The following is a 19267-nucleotide window of genomic DNA, read 5'->3' on the forward strand; positions in this document are numbered from 1 at the left end:
CACACACCACACACACACATAATTTTTTCTAGCAGACAAGAGTTAGACTTAAGATTTTTTACTGTGAATTAATATCTTTTTGCCCATAATTTACTTTATTTGCAACTTTTTATTATAACAAATTTCAAACATAGAGAAAAGTTCATAGGATAGTGCAAGAAGCACCAACACAATAGTATTCCTACTTATAAGATCGAACAATTGCTAAGTTCACCACATTTGCACTTTCTATGTATACGCATACATGCATAAGTGTGAATAAAACATTTTGGAATTAATTGCAGACCACATAGCATTTTGAAATTAAGTAGGTTGGCATGCACTTCTTAAGAATAAGGACATTATCCTATAAAATCAAAACACCACTATCACGAATAAGGAACTTATGTAAGATGATAAAACTTAAAGAACTTATTTAAAATAATAACACTACTTTAAAAATAGTATGCCCTAGCCTTTGTTATATGTGGTGACAGTCTTTTCTGAAACATGCATCAAATATAGGAGGGGACCTGCATTGCAGTGTGATCACAGACAGTACCTCCCTGTAGGATATGTTTATTGACACCTCTTCAGTTTCTATCTCACACTTAACACGGCCACAGACAATAGATTTGGGACAAGAGAGCAATGATACAATTCGACAAAATTCTAGATTTATCATGTTACATTTCCATTTTTTTAGAAATTTTCGTTAGCTTCAAGATTTATTCAAGCTATGACTTTAACCCATTGTCTCCTCCCCTACTTTGTATTGGGTGGCATTCATTTTCTGTGAATAAAAAAAATTAATACTATTTAATTTTTGTCATTTCATTTATAGTTAAGCTCAGAAATAGTAAAAATTGGAAGAAAAAAACATAATTTTAGATAAATAGCATAAAACAAATTTACTGTCAATCATAAAATATATATATTCTAAATTTATATGTGAAAGGTACACGTTTGAAAGTAACTTGCACTATTCAATTGAATTTCAGACAATTGTATTTTAAATAATATAAAAGTATCTCATATTTTATTTTTTATTTTATTATAGAGTAAGAAAAAATTCTTTCTTTTCCCTTGTTAGTTTGTGCTGAGTTAATTATGTTTCTTATTTCTTCATTTCAAATCTATTGTCTTTCCCATAAATATTTATTTAGTTAGTATATTTTTATTTAGTTTTTAGAATATGTGAGAAATAACAACCTATTTTATTAATTTCCTTTTTTCCATTTCAATGAACTTCCTCCGCAGAATTTTACTTCAGTTGCTCTAAAACTTATTCAAAATTCCTGAGTATAAATACATTATTTACTTTAATAGTCCTGAAACATCGGTTCTTTCAAGTTTGTAATTACTCTTATTCTTATAATAACCTTAATTCTAAGACATTTCTTTTTTTCTCACAATTAGCTTCCTTCTAAATCTATTTATATGTGTTTCAGTCCTATTTAATATGAAATATAATTGTTACGTAAGAGTCTGTTCAAACACATAAATGCCATCTTTTAAAAATATTTCTTATAACTGCTTAAGAATGAATACATTTAAGTATTACCTCATCTTTCTAAAATGTTCAATGAAAAAAATTTCAAAAATTTTTCTCAAGGGGCACAGCAAAAATGTGACCATGTAATGCAGATAATTAAGCATTGTTAGTCAGTGAACAAGCACGTTAACCTATTTACCTTATAAGGTCTTAATTGATTTTTTCCTATAAGGGCCTTATATGGTAATTTTATTGTTTTTTTTTTTTTTTAATAGCTTCCTAGGTAATTAAGTTTCAGTATTAATTTCAAAGGAGGGAAAAACAGATACTGGAAGGAAATAGTTCAAAGTCTAAGAACAGTTTGCTGTTTTCATGGATTTCTGGCCCTCATGCATTGTCTTAGCCCAAAGATACTCACGAGCCACATACTCTTAATAGTACAAATTCATCTGCACTTGTTCTGATACCATTATCGGTCATTCATTGTTTACTGAGTGATACCTTTTTGTTATTTGTCTATTATTTGTCCCGGAAGAAGGGAATAGGAGTTGATTTGTCAGAGCATTTTATTAAGTTCCTGGAATGAGAATCGGAAGACTTAATTTTCATCAAATGATCTTTCTCACTTATGACAGGAATCTACCTTTTCTAGTCTTTGTTGTTAAAATTATGAAATGATGTATTTCCTTACTCTGACCCTCTCCTCTACCTTTTGAGTTACAAATTCTTTACATCTATTTTTATAAATTTTGCAAATTACGTAGCATTACAGAATGTGTTTTGTGCTGAACATCTTTTTTGTCTTACCTTGTGACTTTTTTCTAATTATGTGTTATTGGTTTTTATAAATTATAGAAACTAATTTTCAAAATTTATTTGAATACATTATAAAATATATGCTTTTAGTAATATTTTAAAATTGATCAAAGCTTTGGATCAACGCTCGACTATACATTTGTTTTTATGTTTTTATTACATTTGCTGATTTGGCATCTGAAGTATTCGGTTTGCATTGGGGAAATAGCTGGAATGCAATCAACAGGGCAGAACAACTTGCTGTCATCTTCTTTAACACTATGTGATGTCATGGTCGCAGTGAAGAAAAAAGTCTCAAATTGTCAACAGATGACTCAATTTCTGTGATGTCCAAATAAAGTCATGTAGATTGCTCTCTGGATCTCCCCCACTGCCTTGGTTTTAGTTACCAAAATTTGTTATTGTAGAATTTTTATCCTCTTCTAAGATTTTATGGATATTCATGACTCTAACTCTCTAAGATCACATAAAAAAAAAGATGTTCAAAGAAAAATCAATGTAGCCTATCAATGTTGTTTATTCACAAAACTTTCAAATACAGTAAGTTTAACTTAACTATTTTCTTTTATTCTTTAAGGTGGATATGGAGACCACAGTATGTCAAAGAAACGAGGGGCCCTCTACCAACTTATAGACAGGATAAGAAGAATTGGCTCTGGTATATCAATGTTTAAAGTTGCAGGCGCTTGACTTGATGTACAGTAAATATTATACTAATAGCAGTTCAGTTGGCCATTATGATGCAAAGTATGCGAAGAGCATATACTAAGAAAGAGTCCTTTATTTTTATTTTGTTAGTTGATATTTGATGCAAGTTTTTTAGAACTTAATTTGTGCAATTGAAATGTTTTGTTAACTTATTTTCAGTTTCTCTTTGTTAAAATGTATTAAGTATTTATTTTATTGTTGATATTTATTTCCAGTAAATTGAGTATCACACTAAGGTGTTTTTATCAAGCATGGAACTACATCAGTTTTAATCAAATGAAAACCATTATGGCTGTTTTGAAATAAAATTTACTTAAAGTAAATTGACAAACTGATTTATTAGATTAAAAAATAGGTGAACATTTTTTGAACTGCCTTCTGGTTTTATAATTAGTTAATATTTATGGTATTGAATTTATTAACCCCTATTTGTAGATTTGAGTTGTTTTTTAAAAAAATATGTTCAAAGTTCATATTCTAACACCCTTTAAATTGATGGATTATTATTAAATATTTGAAAGTAAACACTTTCAAATATTAATTTTCCCAAGCAAAGATGCTTTGCTCTGGGGTATTAAAAAGACATGTTAGGGACACTGACATAGGGGGCATATATTCAATATTTATTGTGTCTGAAGGATATATTAGTAGTAGGATATTTGTGTCAACAGTGATGGATGAATAAGAAAAAATAATTATACAAATTTAGGAAAAATAAAACAGTAACAGAAATTTAAGAAAGGTTATCAACAAAAGTTAACTACTACAGATTTGAAAGCTGCTCTAGAATAGACTATTTTATGTTAACCTGCTCACCTTGTGTACTGATATGCTGTGTTCCAGGGGACATATGAATGGAGATAGATAGCACATTGTCTCAGAAGTCTGAGCTTTGTCTATCTTAATGTTGTTTCATTTATTGTCTCTATAATGTAATATTTATAATTTTAATCTGTACTACAGAATATCTATCCTGAATAAAGGATTAAGGACTTAGCAGGAGTAAAAAGAGTTTTGAATAGCATAGGACTTTATAACAATGTCTGTTTTATTCTGGTGGCGAATTTCTTAGTGATCTAGTAAAGTAGAATCCTTACGTAAAAGAATTTTTCTGTCGCCTACAAGTCTGCCTGACTTCTATCTGCTACAGGCTGATGTATGAAAATTCATCAAAATTTGCTCAGAGAGCGATAAGAAATGGTATTTTGACATGAAATACTTAAATATTTTAATGCTTTCTTCTAGTATGTAATATATACGAAGCTTTTCTTTGATGCGTTTTGACTTCAGGCATACTTATACAAATATGTAAATAAGACATTTTAACTTTTGTCCTTTAAGAGGTAAATGATTTCCTGACCGAGGACTCTGTTTCACAGAATCTTTTAAATGTCACTGCAGGCTTGGAGCCAAACAACACAGTTAAGGAAAAAGTACCTCTAAAATTCTCAGGGCAAAATGAGAAAAATCGAGTTCCTAGAGCTGCTACGTCAAGAACAGACAGAATATGGCCTGGAGGCGTTATTCCATATGTTATAGGAGGCAACTTCACTGGTAAGATACTCCCAGCCTGTCTATTGTAAAAAAGAAATAAATAATTAGCATACAGATTAAGAGTACATTTTTATAAAATATTAATTTGTAAAACATACTATTAAATCAAACTTGAGAAATAATCTCCTCACCTCATTTGTTAGTATAGAATGTGCTGTAATTGAAAAACATCTTTAGTCTTGAGTTCTAAGAGTCTCAAGTACTGTTCTGGTTTTTAAACTGACTTTTAAATGTGCCCATTAAATCTGGAGGCCGATTTCTCTTCAACTGACAGGAAGACTGTCTGTCCATTTATAGAGCCTTGTGCACACATATTTGTACACATAGTAAGCTCTAACCTTCCGATTATAGAGTGAGTGTCCTTTCTTAACGACGACTCACTCGTGGTGCTCTTAGGCTAGTGTTTGGTTGATGACAGTGGTGACATCCGAATTGCCCAGCCAGACTAGTGATGGAGGAGCCAGCATCTAGCACCTGTCTCTGAGGCAGACACTGTTTTAGTAATGTTGCACCATTTTTCCAGGCAGCCAGCGAGCCATGTTCAAGCAGGCCATGAGGCACTGGGAAAAGCACACATGTGTGACTTTCATTGAAAGAAGCGATGAAGAGAGTTACATTGTATTTACATACAGGCCATGTGGGTAAGTGGAAACAGGGAATGACTTTAGTAAATTAAGTAAATCCACAGGTAGGATTCATTTCCTACAATTTGCTTAGTATTTTGCCCATGAGACAGTATGAATTTTACATAAGAAATTATTATATTTTCAACAATAAGTATATTCTTTGATCACAGATCTTTGTGCATCTACCTCAAGTGTATTCCTCTTTCCCCTCAGCCACTTTCGTGTTCTAACTATACAATGACATTGCCAATGTCTCACTTACCTGAGTTAGAAACTTCAGTATCATTCATTGCCTAGTGATTCTGTTGTGCTTCCTCTAAAATCTATGCAGTAAGTGTCTATTGATATTCACTATGTCTTTTAGTTTCCGCTTCTGTTCCATGTGCCCTGGTCCATTTATGTCATTTCACACCTAGTCTATTCCAATAGCTCTCCTGTTTTGTCTCACCAATTCGCTGCTACTAGAATTAGCTTCATAAAATACTGGTCACAGCCAGAAACCACATTTTTTGAAATTCTTTAGTGTTTCTTCCTATTATAATGATGTTTACTAGATTTGCTTCTTACAGAGTGGTAACGACTATACTCTCTCTCTCCAAAACAACTGTTCTGTAAGTTGTGAAAATGCTGTGTGAAATTTAGATAGCTGTTTCTATGGCAGTCTGACCAATTCAAAGGCTTAGAGAATACATTGCTCTGTAAGCTTATTTCAAAAGAGAATACACCCATCTCACCCTTATAAAAAACATACTTCGGTCTCCTGGAACACATTTTGGGAAATGCTAGCCTGAGAATAAAATCCAAATTCCTTGATATAACATTTAAGGAATGCCATGAACTTACCACAACTTCCGTTTACAGATTCTTATGCCACCACATCTCTCCACAAATCCCATAATCTAGCCAAGCTACAGTAATAGTGGTTCTTCAAGCAATGCTGTATACTTTGAAATACTTTTTATTGTGAAAGTTTTCAAACTTCTCACTCCTGTATTCCAGTTCATTGGAACTTATATTTAAATAGTTGTTTAAATCCAACTTCAATTTTTGTTTATTTGGTAAAAATATTTGATAAAGTGTACTGTCTACACTGCATCACATCAGGAGGTCCATGTGCCTGGACCTGCCACTTTAGTGATGCCACAATTGATTAGTACATTCAAGCGGTGACAGCCAGGTCAAGTTCCCATCATTACAAAATAGTGATTTTCTTATGTTCTTTTTTTTATTCCTTCTACATTTATTACCTGAAATTCTTTCACAAGGAGAATATTTCTCTAATCAGTTATTTGAATATCCTCCAGTATAGTTCATATAGAAAAATAAAAAGAAATGCTTAAGTTCTTTGGAGGAATTAGTTCTTGCATTAATGACATGTATTTTGGGGGAGGAAAGATGTATTTTAGTAGGTATGGAAGTGATTGTCATCTGGCTTTGTGCTACCATATTTTCCTAGGTTATTTAACTTAACTTTAAAGTAATGGATTTTAATGTGGCCCTGAGTGACATTAACAAAAATTATACATTATTACCTTTTATACGTTTCTCGATAGTGCCACAAATTTTTAGTTATGACTTATTCAAGCAATGTTTTCTTCTAAATTTTTCTAATTTTAACTTGATATGGTTCGGTTACTTTCGAAAGCCTCCTAGTTCTTCATGTCTATTTAATATTTAAAAATCCATATCTAAACTGTCCTTTTTTCCTTCTGGTGTCTAATAGGACTGGATATAGCACAGCTGACATATTTCTAAATACATGATGTATTTAGATCACTACGCCTTTCTTCTTTCCCACTCTTCGATTTTGTATACATCTAAAGTACTAATTGCTTTTAATTTTATTGTTTAATTTCTGTTTATAACAAATTCATATTTATATTCATTTTCTTTTATTCATTTAGTTCTTTTCAAAGTTTTATATTTCACTTGTTTTATCTTGCTCAATTATTTTTTCCTCATTCACTATCATTTCTCTGTGTTTTTGCTTGTGATATCTTAGTTGCTTGAAATACCTTTACTTTTCTTTTTCACCGCTGGAAATCTTTCAGATATTTTATTCTCACTCATTTCTGAGCTGCCCAGAGTGGAACTTTGCTCCGTCCACGGCTATAATAGTTACATTTCCACTGCTAGTTCAGCTGTCTACCTTCATCAGTGATGAGGGCAGGTAGCTTATCTCCATGGCCATCATGACACCCAGCACATTGCTTTACAAGTAGAGACCAAGGAAATGTTGAAAATTTACACATTGGCTAAAGTACATTGTGTGTAATCCTAAAATAGAAGGCTATAAGAATTTAAAGAACTATTAAAGAACATGTACTTTACAGCCTTGGAACTTATTTATCTTATAACTGGAAATCATTATTTTGCAAAAATACATGTCATTAGTGCAATAACTAATTCCTCCAAAGAATTTTGTAGCTTATAACCCTCTCATGCATTTCTCCCACACTCTAGTCCCCCCCTCTGGCAGCCACCCATCTGTTCTCTGTATCTATTGAGCTCTACTATGTGCAAGGCTATATTCTAGGGGCTAGAGATGCAACAGTGAACAAAGCACAGAAAGCTTACATTCTAGGGTGGGGAGGCAGAAAAACAAAAACATGAAAATAAATTAAATGTAAAATGTAATAATAGACCATAAATTTTAGGACAAAAAGCAAAGCAATCTAAGTATGATAGAGAACATTTGTGCAAAGATGAGGAAATGAGACATATGGCTATCTGGGATAACAGAGTTCTTGGCAGAGGGAATAAGCAGCAAAAAGGCTATGAGCACAAACACTCCTGCATGCTCAAGGCACAGCAAGGACCGCATGGTTTGAGTAGAGTGACAGGGGCAATAGTAAGAGATGACATCTGTATGGTAAGATGTTTGTGTGTGAAGATCATGTCGGATCTTACAGTATTTTTTAAGTACTTTAGATTTTCTGCTAAGTGAAAGAAAGAGCCTATATTAGTCAGCTGAAGCAATTATGCCATGGTAATAATTAGTATGTCAGGGGTCAAACTACAACTGTTTTTTTTTTACTTTCACAGGACCATTGTAAAAAGTGTCAAATGTAGTTTTGCTTTTCATTATGGGACCCTATCTTATTTATTGGAAAGGGCTATGGGTGAAATGATGGTAAAAAAAAAAAAAAAAGGTGTTTTCGATTAAATAAATTGACCACATGCCTTGACTATCTCCAGGATTTTGAAAGCAGAGTGCTTTCTTCTATGAATATAACCTGTGGGGTATATTCAGCAAGAATGACTGAATATGGGTAATTTAGTTACCACACAATTATTAGGTATTTCAGTTTTGTTACTGTTGCTATGTCGTAGCAAATGTTTCCGTTTAAATCTAAAATCTGCAATTTTTGTGTTTTTCAACATCTAATACTTAACTAATATTAGGTATATAATAAGTAACTATCTATGTATAGAGTACAACATACTGTTTTAGAAAAAAAATATCTGGCGGTAAAAACACAATTCCATGATTTTTGTGTACCAGTTATTTGTCTTTCTATGATTGATTTGTTAAGCTGAATTAACTTATAATAAATTCATGAATAAGTCAAATTAGTTCATTTAACTAGCATGGTGTAGGTTAAAATGCTTAGGCATTTAAAAGCTTACAAAACAATTAGAATGACAGTTTATATTTGTGAGCAATCAAAAGGATGATTAAATGTACTTACTCTGGAAACTGAAATTAGTTGAAATTTCTTTTAATCATTTGGGAAATTAATATTTGGCGATTTTCTCTTTTCATTTAATAAAATAGAAGAGGTGTTTGGTATCTGGTGCATCGTGATTTTCAACTATTCAACACCAATTATTTAGTGCCTTCTTATTGCTATCTGGAGGAATGGTCCTATTGATAAGCTATTTTAATGTAAACTCTAATTATCGAAATTTTAGATATTTTTATTTATATATGTATTGTAATTACTATATTATTATACCATTTAAAACATATTTTAAAGTGGATATCTCTGTGTGCCCACCCTTGCACATGTGTGTGCCCTCTTTCATGCACTCTCTCACATACGTATGTGTGCACACACATATGCATGCAAAACGAATAAATGGAACTTCTATATTTTGAGTAGAAAAACATCATCGAATATGTATAAATGTCAAAAAATTGAGAAAAATTTGCAGAAAGATACCGTGGATGTTTCACATTTTGAGAGTCCAGGAGATTCTTTCAAAAGGTAAAATAGAATGTCACACTTAAATATCAACCTGATCATTTGAAACAATCTCATAAATCTCATATTCCTATCAGTTGTCATTTTTTCTTCACCAGTTAACCATTAACTTAGATAATTCACCTTTTGAAACTAATTTTCCTCAATTGACTTCTTTTAAAAGTTTTCTTCTTAAAAAGAAATCTCCCATGAATAAGAAAAGTAATTCCTTTTTTTGATTAACCAACATTTTTCATAAATACATTTAATTCTGTTTTTTTTTAAAGAGGAAAGATAAACTTTGTTTTTATATTTAATACTGAAATAATAGATTATTGCCAGATAATCATATTGACAAAGTAATATAATAGTTTAGATGGATTGTATAAGTCTTTTTTTTTTTGAGTTGATAAGTCTTGAGTTTAATTATATGTATAATAGCACAAAATAATCAATAAGTATTTTATTCTCTAATTTATCTTCTACTCCTAAAAATGACTTAAGGCAATAATTTATGCTATGTGAGTTCATATAAAGGCACTTTAAGTGATTGTTTAGAGGCACTTTTTTTGTATATCAATTTACCAGAATACTAGAAATTAGCCATATTTGATAATGAAATGCTGTTCTGCCTCTGAATGTGTTGGACTTTACTACAGTTCTTTACAAAAGTTTCATCATGTTGTAATTCATACAGCGTCTCCCTTTCCACCACCATCTCCTCTTTCTGCTTTATTCCAGATGCTGTTCCTATGTAGGTCGGCGGGGAAATGGACCTCAGGCGATCTCTATTGGCAAGAACTGTGATAAATTTGGAATCGTTGTTCATGAACTGGGCCATGTGATAGGCTTTTGGCATGAACACACGAGACCAGATAGAGATAACCATGTAACTATCATAAGAGAAAACATCCAGCCGGGTGAGAGGCTTCAAAATATGTTGGGTTTAAGGGTGACTGACTATCTTTTAGTTGTGTTTATACTATTTATCATTTAGCTTCTTCAAAAATGTGAACTGACTTTTTTGATATGATAGAATCAACGTTTTGCTTGATTAAAAAATACCCTCGATTTTTTTTAATTGATCTTATATGTTTTTTTAGGCTTGTTATTTTTTCTTAAGATTTCACTGTTTCATTTCCAAACTTCTGTGTTTCCTACGAATAGGTATAGGCTATTGAATCATAAATTAATATTATTAAATATTTTTTATAGTATTTTCTATACTTAGTTCTATAATTTATGCTACAGGAATTTAGAAAGAGTCCAGGGTTTCCATTAAATGTGATGCTACTATAGGAATCTGTATTATACTAGGGGCGATTCCTAGAGAAAATTTAAGGCAAAGGAGTCATTTCCAGGATAAACCAAATAGTTTCTGTGAGATTTCTCTTAACCTTGACTACCCTAAAGACAAATTCTTAAGAATGTGAAATATAATACATAATGAAAATTTAATTTTCTCTGACAGTTGATGTGTGATAAGTCTCATTTTAAAGCTTTTTATTTGTTTTAATGTTCATAAATTTATAAAGATGAGTACCTTTCAACTGATGAAAGAAAAATCTCATTGATTGGAACTGCCTTATAAGATAGTATGTATTTCAAGTACGAGCGAATTAAAAATGTGTCTTAATTTACTTATTCATAGCCAATTTCAAGTTACAACCATCAAATTCTTTAGAATTTCCTGTAATTAACAGCTTTGATCTATTTATTTGCTCATTACATATTCGGTGCCAATTATTTCTTGAGGCACTATTAGATGTTAGTAATATTGTCATGAAAAATATAAAGCTCAGTGTGGGATATGTACATATATATAAATGATTGGAAGTGAGTAAGAAAAGTAACAATAGTCATATGTTGAAAGTAGCATAGAGTCCTTACAAGATATGATAAAATGTACCTTGGAGAGTCAAGGGACATGTCACCATGGACCTGAAATTCAGAAGTAAAGTAGATGCATTCTAAGTGCACAGAAGAAATTCAGAAGTAAAGTAGATGCATTCTAAGTGCACTTACTAATTTTCCTCTATTATGTGGACCAAACAATTTATAAGAGAATAACTTTCGAGAATGATTTTTACTCTTAAAAATAGGACTCTGGTTTAACATAGATAAATACGTACCTAAAACAAACAAGAAGTGTATAAATAGTGTATAAATATGTAATGCCTTACGCAGTACTAAGCTCGTTATGGCTATTCAGACTTTTGTTGACTCAACATTCAGGCCATTAGAAAAAATAATTTATTGAATGAGATTACCTGAGTATTTGGAACTACTATAGCAGTGCAATTCTAGTATGAAAAAGTCCATGTTAGAGATTAATCTTCAACAAATTTATGACTTGCCCCAGCACAGAAACTTAAGATCAAGTGTTATTCAAGGGCAACGTCTAACAAGTGCAGACTTCAGTTTCATGTTTATATGCAAAATTAGTGACTATGATAGGTGCCAAATTTGTATAAGAATTGGATACTTTACTCCATTTTAGAATATGACTTCAAGAAGGAGGCTTATTATTTTGAAGTATACTCTTTTTGATCAAAAATGCTCTCCAAGTAGAGCTTAGAGTAGATTAATCAAAAAGAATCTTGTTTCAGTTTTGAATGAAATTTGCTGCTGTTGTTTTACCTTTAGTGAGAAATCACATAGCTGAAGTCTGCTGTGTTGTGTGTACATACAAACATTATTTCATATTTTTTGTCAGTGTTTCGTAGAAAGAATTATAAAGCAAATAAGAAAATAAATTTTATTGGTTTTGGTAAATGCAATCATACGAGAAAGGTCGTAAACTCATTAACAAAAATGTAACTTTTTCTAATCATTCCTCCAGTACTGAAAAAAAAAAAAAAACACTAAGATTTTAAAGAAACAAATATGAAAACATAAAAGAATATACATAGAAAACAAACCTAAGGTATGCTTTTGGCAATCCACCTTTTTGCCAAAATTAACTTTTTAATGATTATTCAGTATTACTCTTTCATTGTGATATTAAGTAAACACAATGGTACTGGGTGGATACTTTTGCACAACCTGGGTGTTAGTATGTAACTACAACTTGCCTGAAGATAAGCCATTTAGTAAAGGAAAGATGTAGGCCTCTCAAGAGCTCTTTTGTTCTCTTCTCTGTTAGAAGGCTTCTGAAATGTTATTTGTGCCTGATTCTTAGGTCAAGAGTACAATTTTCTGAAGATGGAGCCTGGAGAAGTGAACTCACTGGGAGAAAGATATGATTTTGACAGTATCATGCACTATGCCAGGAACACCTTCTCAAGGTTGGAGTCTCAGGTTATACCTTTTGACTTTTAATTACTTTCCTCCGTGTGGGTCCTCACAAAACTATGCCTAACATTAGCAACTAGAAACATTTTCAAATATTGCTACCACAAAGTCCAAAAATACTTCATCAACATTTATAGTCTACACCAGGCATTTGAGGTTTTAAAAACATACTTTCATATTTCCCACAAAATACGTAAATTCAAAGTAAAAATTTAAACAATACGAAGTATTTAAACCCTTCTATATTACTAGATCATAAAAAAATCAATTAAAATGATCAAACCCTTCAGCACGTTATATTGGCAAATCATTATTTAATGAAAATTAGGCATTCACGAGTCAAGTAGGGTACTTGGTCATTGAGTTGGAATGTCATATTTTCTATGTGACTTGTGTTTTCCACTGTGTACTTTCTACAGCTCAAGTACTAGTTATACTCAAAAATTGCTATAGTGATTTAATTCTCAAAGAACATGTTAGGAAGATATTTTACTATGTATAATTTAGAAATTTATCATTTCTCGACCTTAAAATTATTTTATTAGTGATTGAATTCTATTTTTAAAGAATGCAATAAATTTGGATTTTGATTACTTTATTCTAAAGATGATGTAATAAAGCAAGTTCCCAGGTAAGGAATTTGGAACTGTTAAACCACTGAAGTCATCCCTTTTTCTCATTTTATACTCATTTTATACTCATGTCTATTCCAACTCATTCTTTTGGCACATATTTGTCTATATCACTATTATCAACATCTGTTTCTAAATGTAGAATCAAGAGAAAGATAAAAAAATCAAATTAACCCCTCCTTTAAAAAATATACTTGGTAAAAAATAAAGAAGAATGGGTAAATGAATTACTTATACTTGGATTCATTTTTAAATTATGCTTTTTTGAAAAGACCAAATTTTATTATTAAAAACTAAATGTTAATAATTTTTAAAATTATTTTCTTCTCAGGTATATATACACATATATACATATACATATATACACATACATATATATTCAAATATAATAAGTATTGAAATACTTATTGTGTCTGGAATTGAATTGAGGTTTTGATAGAAATACACCTATAAATTTGGTCTAAAATTACTCTTAAGGATTTATAAAAATTTATTTTTTGGTCAGTGCTTAGGATTTAATTTTTTATAGAAACATGTAACAAATGGGGATTTGGGTCCTGGTTCAGCAAGGCGGCTCTTGTATGCTGCTGAAGTATGTTATTTAGAATTAAACTGTGTTTTGATTCTTTGGAACACAGGAAGTACTGGAAAGTGGAGAAAATAATTTATTCTTTTTATCCTTGATAGCTGATGAATCTGTACCAAAGTTTAAAATATGTATTTCTCCTCATTCTGTAGTTATTTTACATGTTTAAATTGCTTTTTTTTCCCCATAAACTATCTGCTGTTACTGCCTGCAGTCCAATGCTCAACCCCCCTGCCGCCTTGGTGTTGCATGCCAGCCAGCCTTGACCTATTATTTTGTCTAATTGTTTTAAGATTATTCTATTCAGTTTTCCTAATAAACTTGTATTTCTATAGTGAAAGTAACCATATATAGCTGTCAGAATTGATCCAATTAACATTATTTTATTGCTTTGATTTTTAAGAGGATGTTCACTAACTCATACATATATTTAAATCACTGAATTTCAGGAGAAAATATTTGGCACACTTCTCAACACTTCTCAGTCACCACCTCCAAAGTATTCGAAGTTTCTCTCTCTTTCTCTACTGGTAAAAAACACACAGCATACAATTTACCATCTTAACCATTTTTATATGTACACCCTCAGCAGTGTTTAGTACATTCACAGGGTTGTGAGACAGATATCTAGAACTTATTCATCTTGCGAAGCTGAAACCCTATGCCTGTTAAGCAACTGCTCATCCTCTCCTCCCTGCAGTCCCTGATACCATTGTTCCACTTGCTGTTTCTATGAATTTGGCTACTTTAGACACCTCATTAAGTGGAATCATACAGTATTTGTTTTTCTCTTACTGTCTTATTTTCTCTTATTTCACTTGGCACAATGTACTCAAGGTTCATCCATGTAGTATAGCATGTGACAGGGTTTTTTTTTTTCCTTTTTAAGGCTCAATAATATTTTATTGTATGTATATGACATAATTTTTATCCATCTTTCAAAATTTTTTAGCTATTTGAAGTCCTGTGAGATTCCATATTTATTTTAGGACTATTGTATTTCTATTTCTGCAATCTATCCCATTGGAGTTGTGTTGAATCCGTAGATCATTTTGAGTCTATGGAGTTCTTAACAAATTAAGTCATCCAATTCATAAACATGGAATGTCTTCTATTTATTTATGTCTTCTTTAATTTCTTTCAGCAGTGTATTATAGCATGTAGTGTACAAGTCTTTCAGATTCTTAGTTTGGTTTATTCTTAAGTATTTTATTCTTTTTGGTGCTATTTCAAATGTAATTTTTTTAAAATTTTCTCTTTGGATTGTTCATCATTATATAGAAATACAACCTTTTTTTGTATGTTGATTTTGAATTTTTAAACTGTGCTGAATTTGTTCATTAGGTCTGACAGCTCTTTTGGTAGACTCTTTAGGGTTTTCTGCATATAAAATCTTGCAAACAGATAATTTTACTTATTTCTTTCCAATTTGGATGCCTTTTACTTCTTTTTCTTTCCTAATTGGTCTGGCTAGAACTTCCAATACTGTGTTGAATAGAAGTGATAAGAGCAAGCAGTCTTGCCTTACTCTTGATCTTAGATGAAAAGCTTTCAGTTTTTCACCATTAAATGTGATGTTAGCTGTAGGCTTTTCACATATGGTCTTTATTATGTTGAGTTAGTTCTTGTGTATTCCTCGTTTTTTGAGTACTTTCATTATGAAAGTGTGTCGTTTTGTCAAATGCTTTTTCTGCATCAATTAGTTGAGCACGTGGTTTTGTCCTTCATTCTGTTAATGTAAATATTTGAAGTTTTACAGTTTCTTCTATTCTAGACCTATGGAGTCTATAAAACTTTTAGTCGTTTTCATAAATATAGCTCATCAGCAGATTTAGGGACTTTTGGGAAGAATAGGGCTAGACATATAGGGCTTTCATATGTACACATAATATGTAATGTAGATGCTTGCTAACTGGGACTACCCATTTTTCATTAGTAAAAGAATTGTAAAATTTTATACTTTCTTAAAAAACATAGCTCACTCTCCTAATGTAGAACAAATGAAGATTAGTAATTGAAGCCCTCTGTGATATGTCCCTGGCTTATTGATCGTGCCTTACAGAGAGTGTTCAGGAAGAATCTGCATTGCTTAATGGCCTGGATGTCAACAGAGAGAATAGTTAACTTCCTGACCACAGAAAGAACAAAAGAATGGGTGACTGACCCCCTTCTGAATGAAAGGCAGGTTACCTCGGTAGACAGAATGAGTCGCAATTAATTATTCTATTGTCTGGCTTTGAATATGTACACTTTAAGATGTACTTGACCTTTTCAAATTGAATCTCTTTTGAAAACTGGGGAAAAAAACTTTTCAAAGACTACAAATCTGTTTTAAGAAATAGAAAATAGTGAATATTTTATTAGTACTAAATACTACAGAAATTATAACACTTCATCAGTTTGGATTTACTTACTTAATAATCTGTTAATTCATGCAGCATAGATGAGGGGTGGCGTTTGTCATTGTCACCCTTTGGCTCAACTTCCCTTTCAATTGCACTGGCTTAGCCTGAGTTGCATCTTATTAAGCTCTCACTTTTGATGGTCAGTTCTCCTAAGTCATTAGTTCTCTCTCCCTCCCTTCTCAGCTGGTACCCATATGGAGTTCTGTAGATATGTAGATTTTGCTTTAAAGAGTTCCATTCTCCATTTGAGTTATCTGGTTTTATATAAAGATCATTATCTTTACCAAGAAGCTAGGGAGGTTAGTCACGAATTACTTATAGATCCTGTCATTCTTCTGTTTATCATCTTTCAGATATTAACAGGTTTCCTCAGGCTAAAAGATAAATTCTCTGACACTCAGACGCTTTAGATAGGGGTCTTCCCATTTCTGGGCTGTTGCATTTCTTGTTGTTTCTCTCTGAGACTCTCTGCTCCCAGTTACCCATGTTGTCCTAACCTTCACTTTCTTCATGTTTGGTTGAAATGTCAACTTCCAAGTGAGTTTTTCTTTGATCACTCTATTTAAAAGTCCATCACTGGACAATCAATGTCTATCTTCTTTATTTTTCTTCATAGTATTTTCACTATCTCAGTTATCATTTTTCTGTTTAATGTCTTTCTCTCCCCATCAGAATCTGAGAATCACAAGAGGAGAAATTTTTGTGTCTTTTGTTTACTGCTATAAATCTAGACCTATAAACAATGTTTAGTAAATGTTTCTTGAAGGAAGGAATTATTAGAGCCAAAAATATTGTTCTTTTAACTTATAATTTAAATACACTTATTTATTTGAAACTTTTGGAAAGTGGAAAGCATCATTTATCCCAATTTAAAATATTTTTTTTACAATTGTATTTTAATTTAAATTTTTAATTTAATATTTTAATTTAAAATATTTTTATAGCAAGCTTCTCTCTTGTTGAAAATCCTCATATACACACTTCATCCTTCTCACTACTTGGAATAGCCTCCCAGTCCATCTAACTTTTAAGCACAGTACTTCCTTTAGAGCTATAAATGTAGATACTTATTGCAAAATTAGACCGTGTCCTCAGTGTACTATATTCAGAATTTTTAGTCATGCATATTAAGAAAAATATGAGTTTCTATTACGACTTGGGTACAAAACAACTCAGTATCTATACCGTAACATTATTAGGGTGTTGCTTAAAGGTTTTTTTGCTTATTAATTTTACTCTATATGTATGAAAATTTTATATTATATGTGTGTGTATCACAAAAATAATTTGTTTTAAAGTGTTTTATTAAAATCTGATACTCTTGTTTTTCCTTGTTCTTTTAACATATACTGTAATACTTGGAAGAAGTATTCTTAGAATTAATAGTTTAACTAAAACAATTAACATATACATACACATATGTGTATATTTCATTTGAATTTTATAATTTTAATAACCTCAAAAATGTTTATTGTAGGCTGTCTTAAAGAAAATATTTCTCTATAAGGGAGAACTGTTTAACAGCTTGGATATCTAAGCGGTTCTTAGATCTGCTTGAGAGACCAAAGCAAAAACCATGGGGTACTTGGTGGGGACTGTGTAGAATTCCAGATTTTTAAAATCATAGTATAAATTTCTAAGGAAAAAGTGATTATCATCACTGACAATACTAGGCATAGATATTTAATACACAATTTTTTTTTTTACTTTGATGAAAGTCTGGCACACTTTTTAAAGCTCAACACTGATGTATTTCCCCTTTGATTGACTCTAGTCTGAAAAAAATAATCTTATACTTCTAAGGAATATATTTGTCTTAATTTGTTGACTTATGTGTGTCTTGTTTCTAATTTTTTTCAGGGGGATGTTTCTGGATACTATCCTCCCCTCTCGTGATGATAATGGCATACGTCCAGCAATTGGTCAGAGAACTCGTTTAAGCAAAGGAGATATTGCACAGGCAAGAAAGCTGTATAGATGTCCAGGTATTGCACCATACAAAAACACAGAAGCGTAACTGTGCCAGAGTGTGCTCTTCCAGATGAATAAGCCACGGTTTACTCAGCTGTTTACTTGTCTCTTTCCATGCTGGCAAGTGACGTATTCAGTTCAAAGTCAGTAATCATAAAATGAAATAGGAGAGAACTCTGGAACACCCACTGATATAATTAAAAACAAATTGCTAGAAATCAAATTTTAAGCACAGGGATAGTATGTTTTATTTCTTTTAATTTAATGAGCAAAGGAGCAGAAAACATGGTTGGTTGATAGTTGTTATTAAACAGTTGCATGATTTCATAGTCAAATGCTAAAAGTGGTCAACATAAAAAGAATGGAGTCTGAATGATCTTTTTTGTAAGTACCATTATTAATGGTATACAAATTGAAGTTTTATTATTGGATTTTATAACTTTGTTATAAAAAATCCGTTCTAACCATGTTGCTAATGAGCTCCTGTATGTTTTGGTACTGGATAAAGTTGTGAAAAAGAGGTTAATGGAAAGTCTTAATAATAAATTTCAAAGAGAATATCAGTGCCTTATTGGTCCCAGAATAAAAAGTCTGCTTCCAAATTGGAAATTGTGCATACATCATGTCCTGTACACTCAAAATTCATTGAAACATCTTATATCAAAGAAGCATGTTTAACTTTAACACAACTTTTCCCAAACTTTTTGTCCATGTATGTATGTAAAATACACATGCATGTGTGTTATTAATTTTTTTAATTTAAGTTTTCATAAGAAGGATACATTTATAAGTAAATGGCACCACAGTGACAAAAGACATGAGTGATCCTTGGCTAATTTCTGGCAGTACTGGATGAACTATGCTTTTTAAATTTCAAAGTAGAAAATTTGGGGAACGATTATATGATTAATAGCAATTAAATAAATGGACATACCAACCCATTTTGATTCTCTCTCTGAATATGTTTGTACGTACATTAGATTTAAAAAGACACTAGAGATGGATTTACACACT

General features: G+C 31.5%; 1 protein-coding gene across 6 annotated transcripts in view; it reads left to right on the forward strand.

The window, feature by feature from the left end:
- TLL1 (tolloid like 1) overlaps positions 1–19267 on the forward strand; it is a 166832-nt gene that overhangs the window by 77984 nt on the left and 69581 nt on the right. For 5 of the 6 annotated variants that reach the window (XM_025050406.1, XM_015593281.2, XM_025050409.1 and 2 more), the window contains 6 exons: positions 2868–2948; positions 4400–4552; positions 5076–5193; positions 10107–10285; positions 12547–12652; positions 18143–18267. In XM_025050406.1, coding sequence (XP_024906174.1) covers positions 2868–2948; positions 4400–4552; positions 5076–5193; positions 10107–10285; positions 12547–12652; positions 18143–18267 — 762 coding nt within the window. Of the gene's footprint in view, positions 1–2737; positions 2831–2867; positions 2949–4399; positions 4553–5075; positions 5194–10106; positions 10286–12546; positions 12653–18142; positions 18268–19267 lie in introns of those variants that run through there. The other variant, XM_025050410.1, reaches the window with a different exon arrangement.

Source organism: Pteropus alecto, unplaced genomic scaffold (genome assembly GCF_000325575.1).
Source record: "Pteropus alecto unplaced genomic scaffold, ASM32557v1 scaffold166, whole genome shotgun sequence".
NCBI lineage: Eukaryota > Metazoa > Chordata > Mammalia > Chiroptera > Pteropodidae > Pteropus > Pteropus alecto.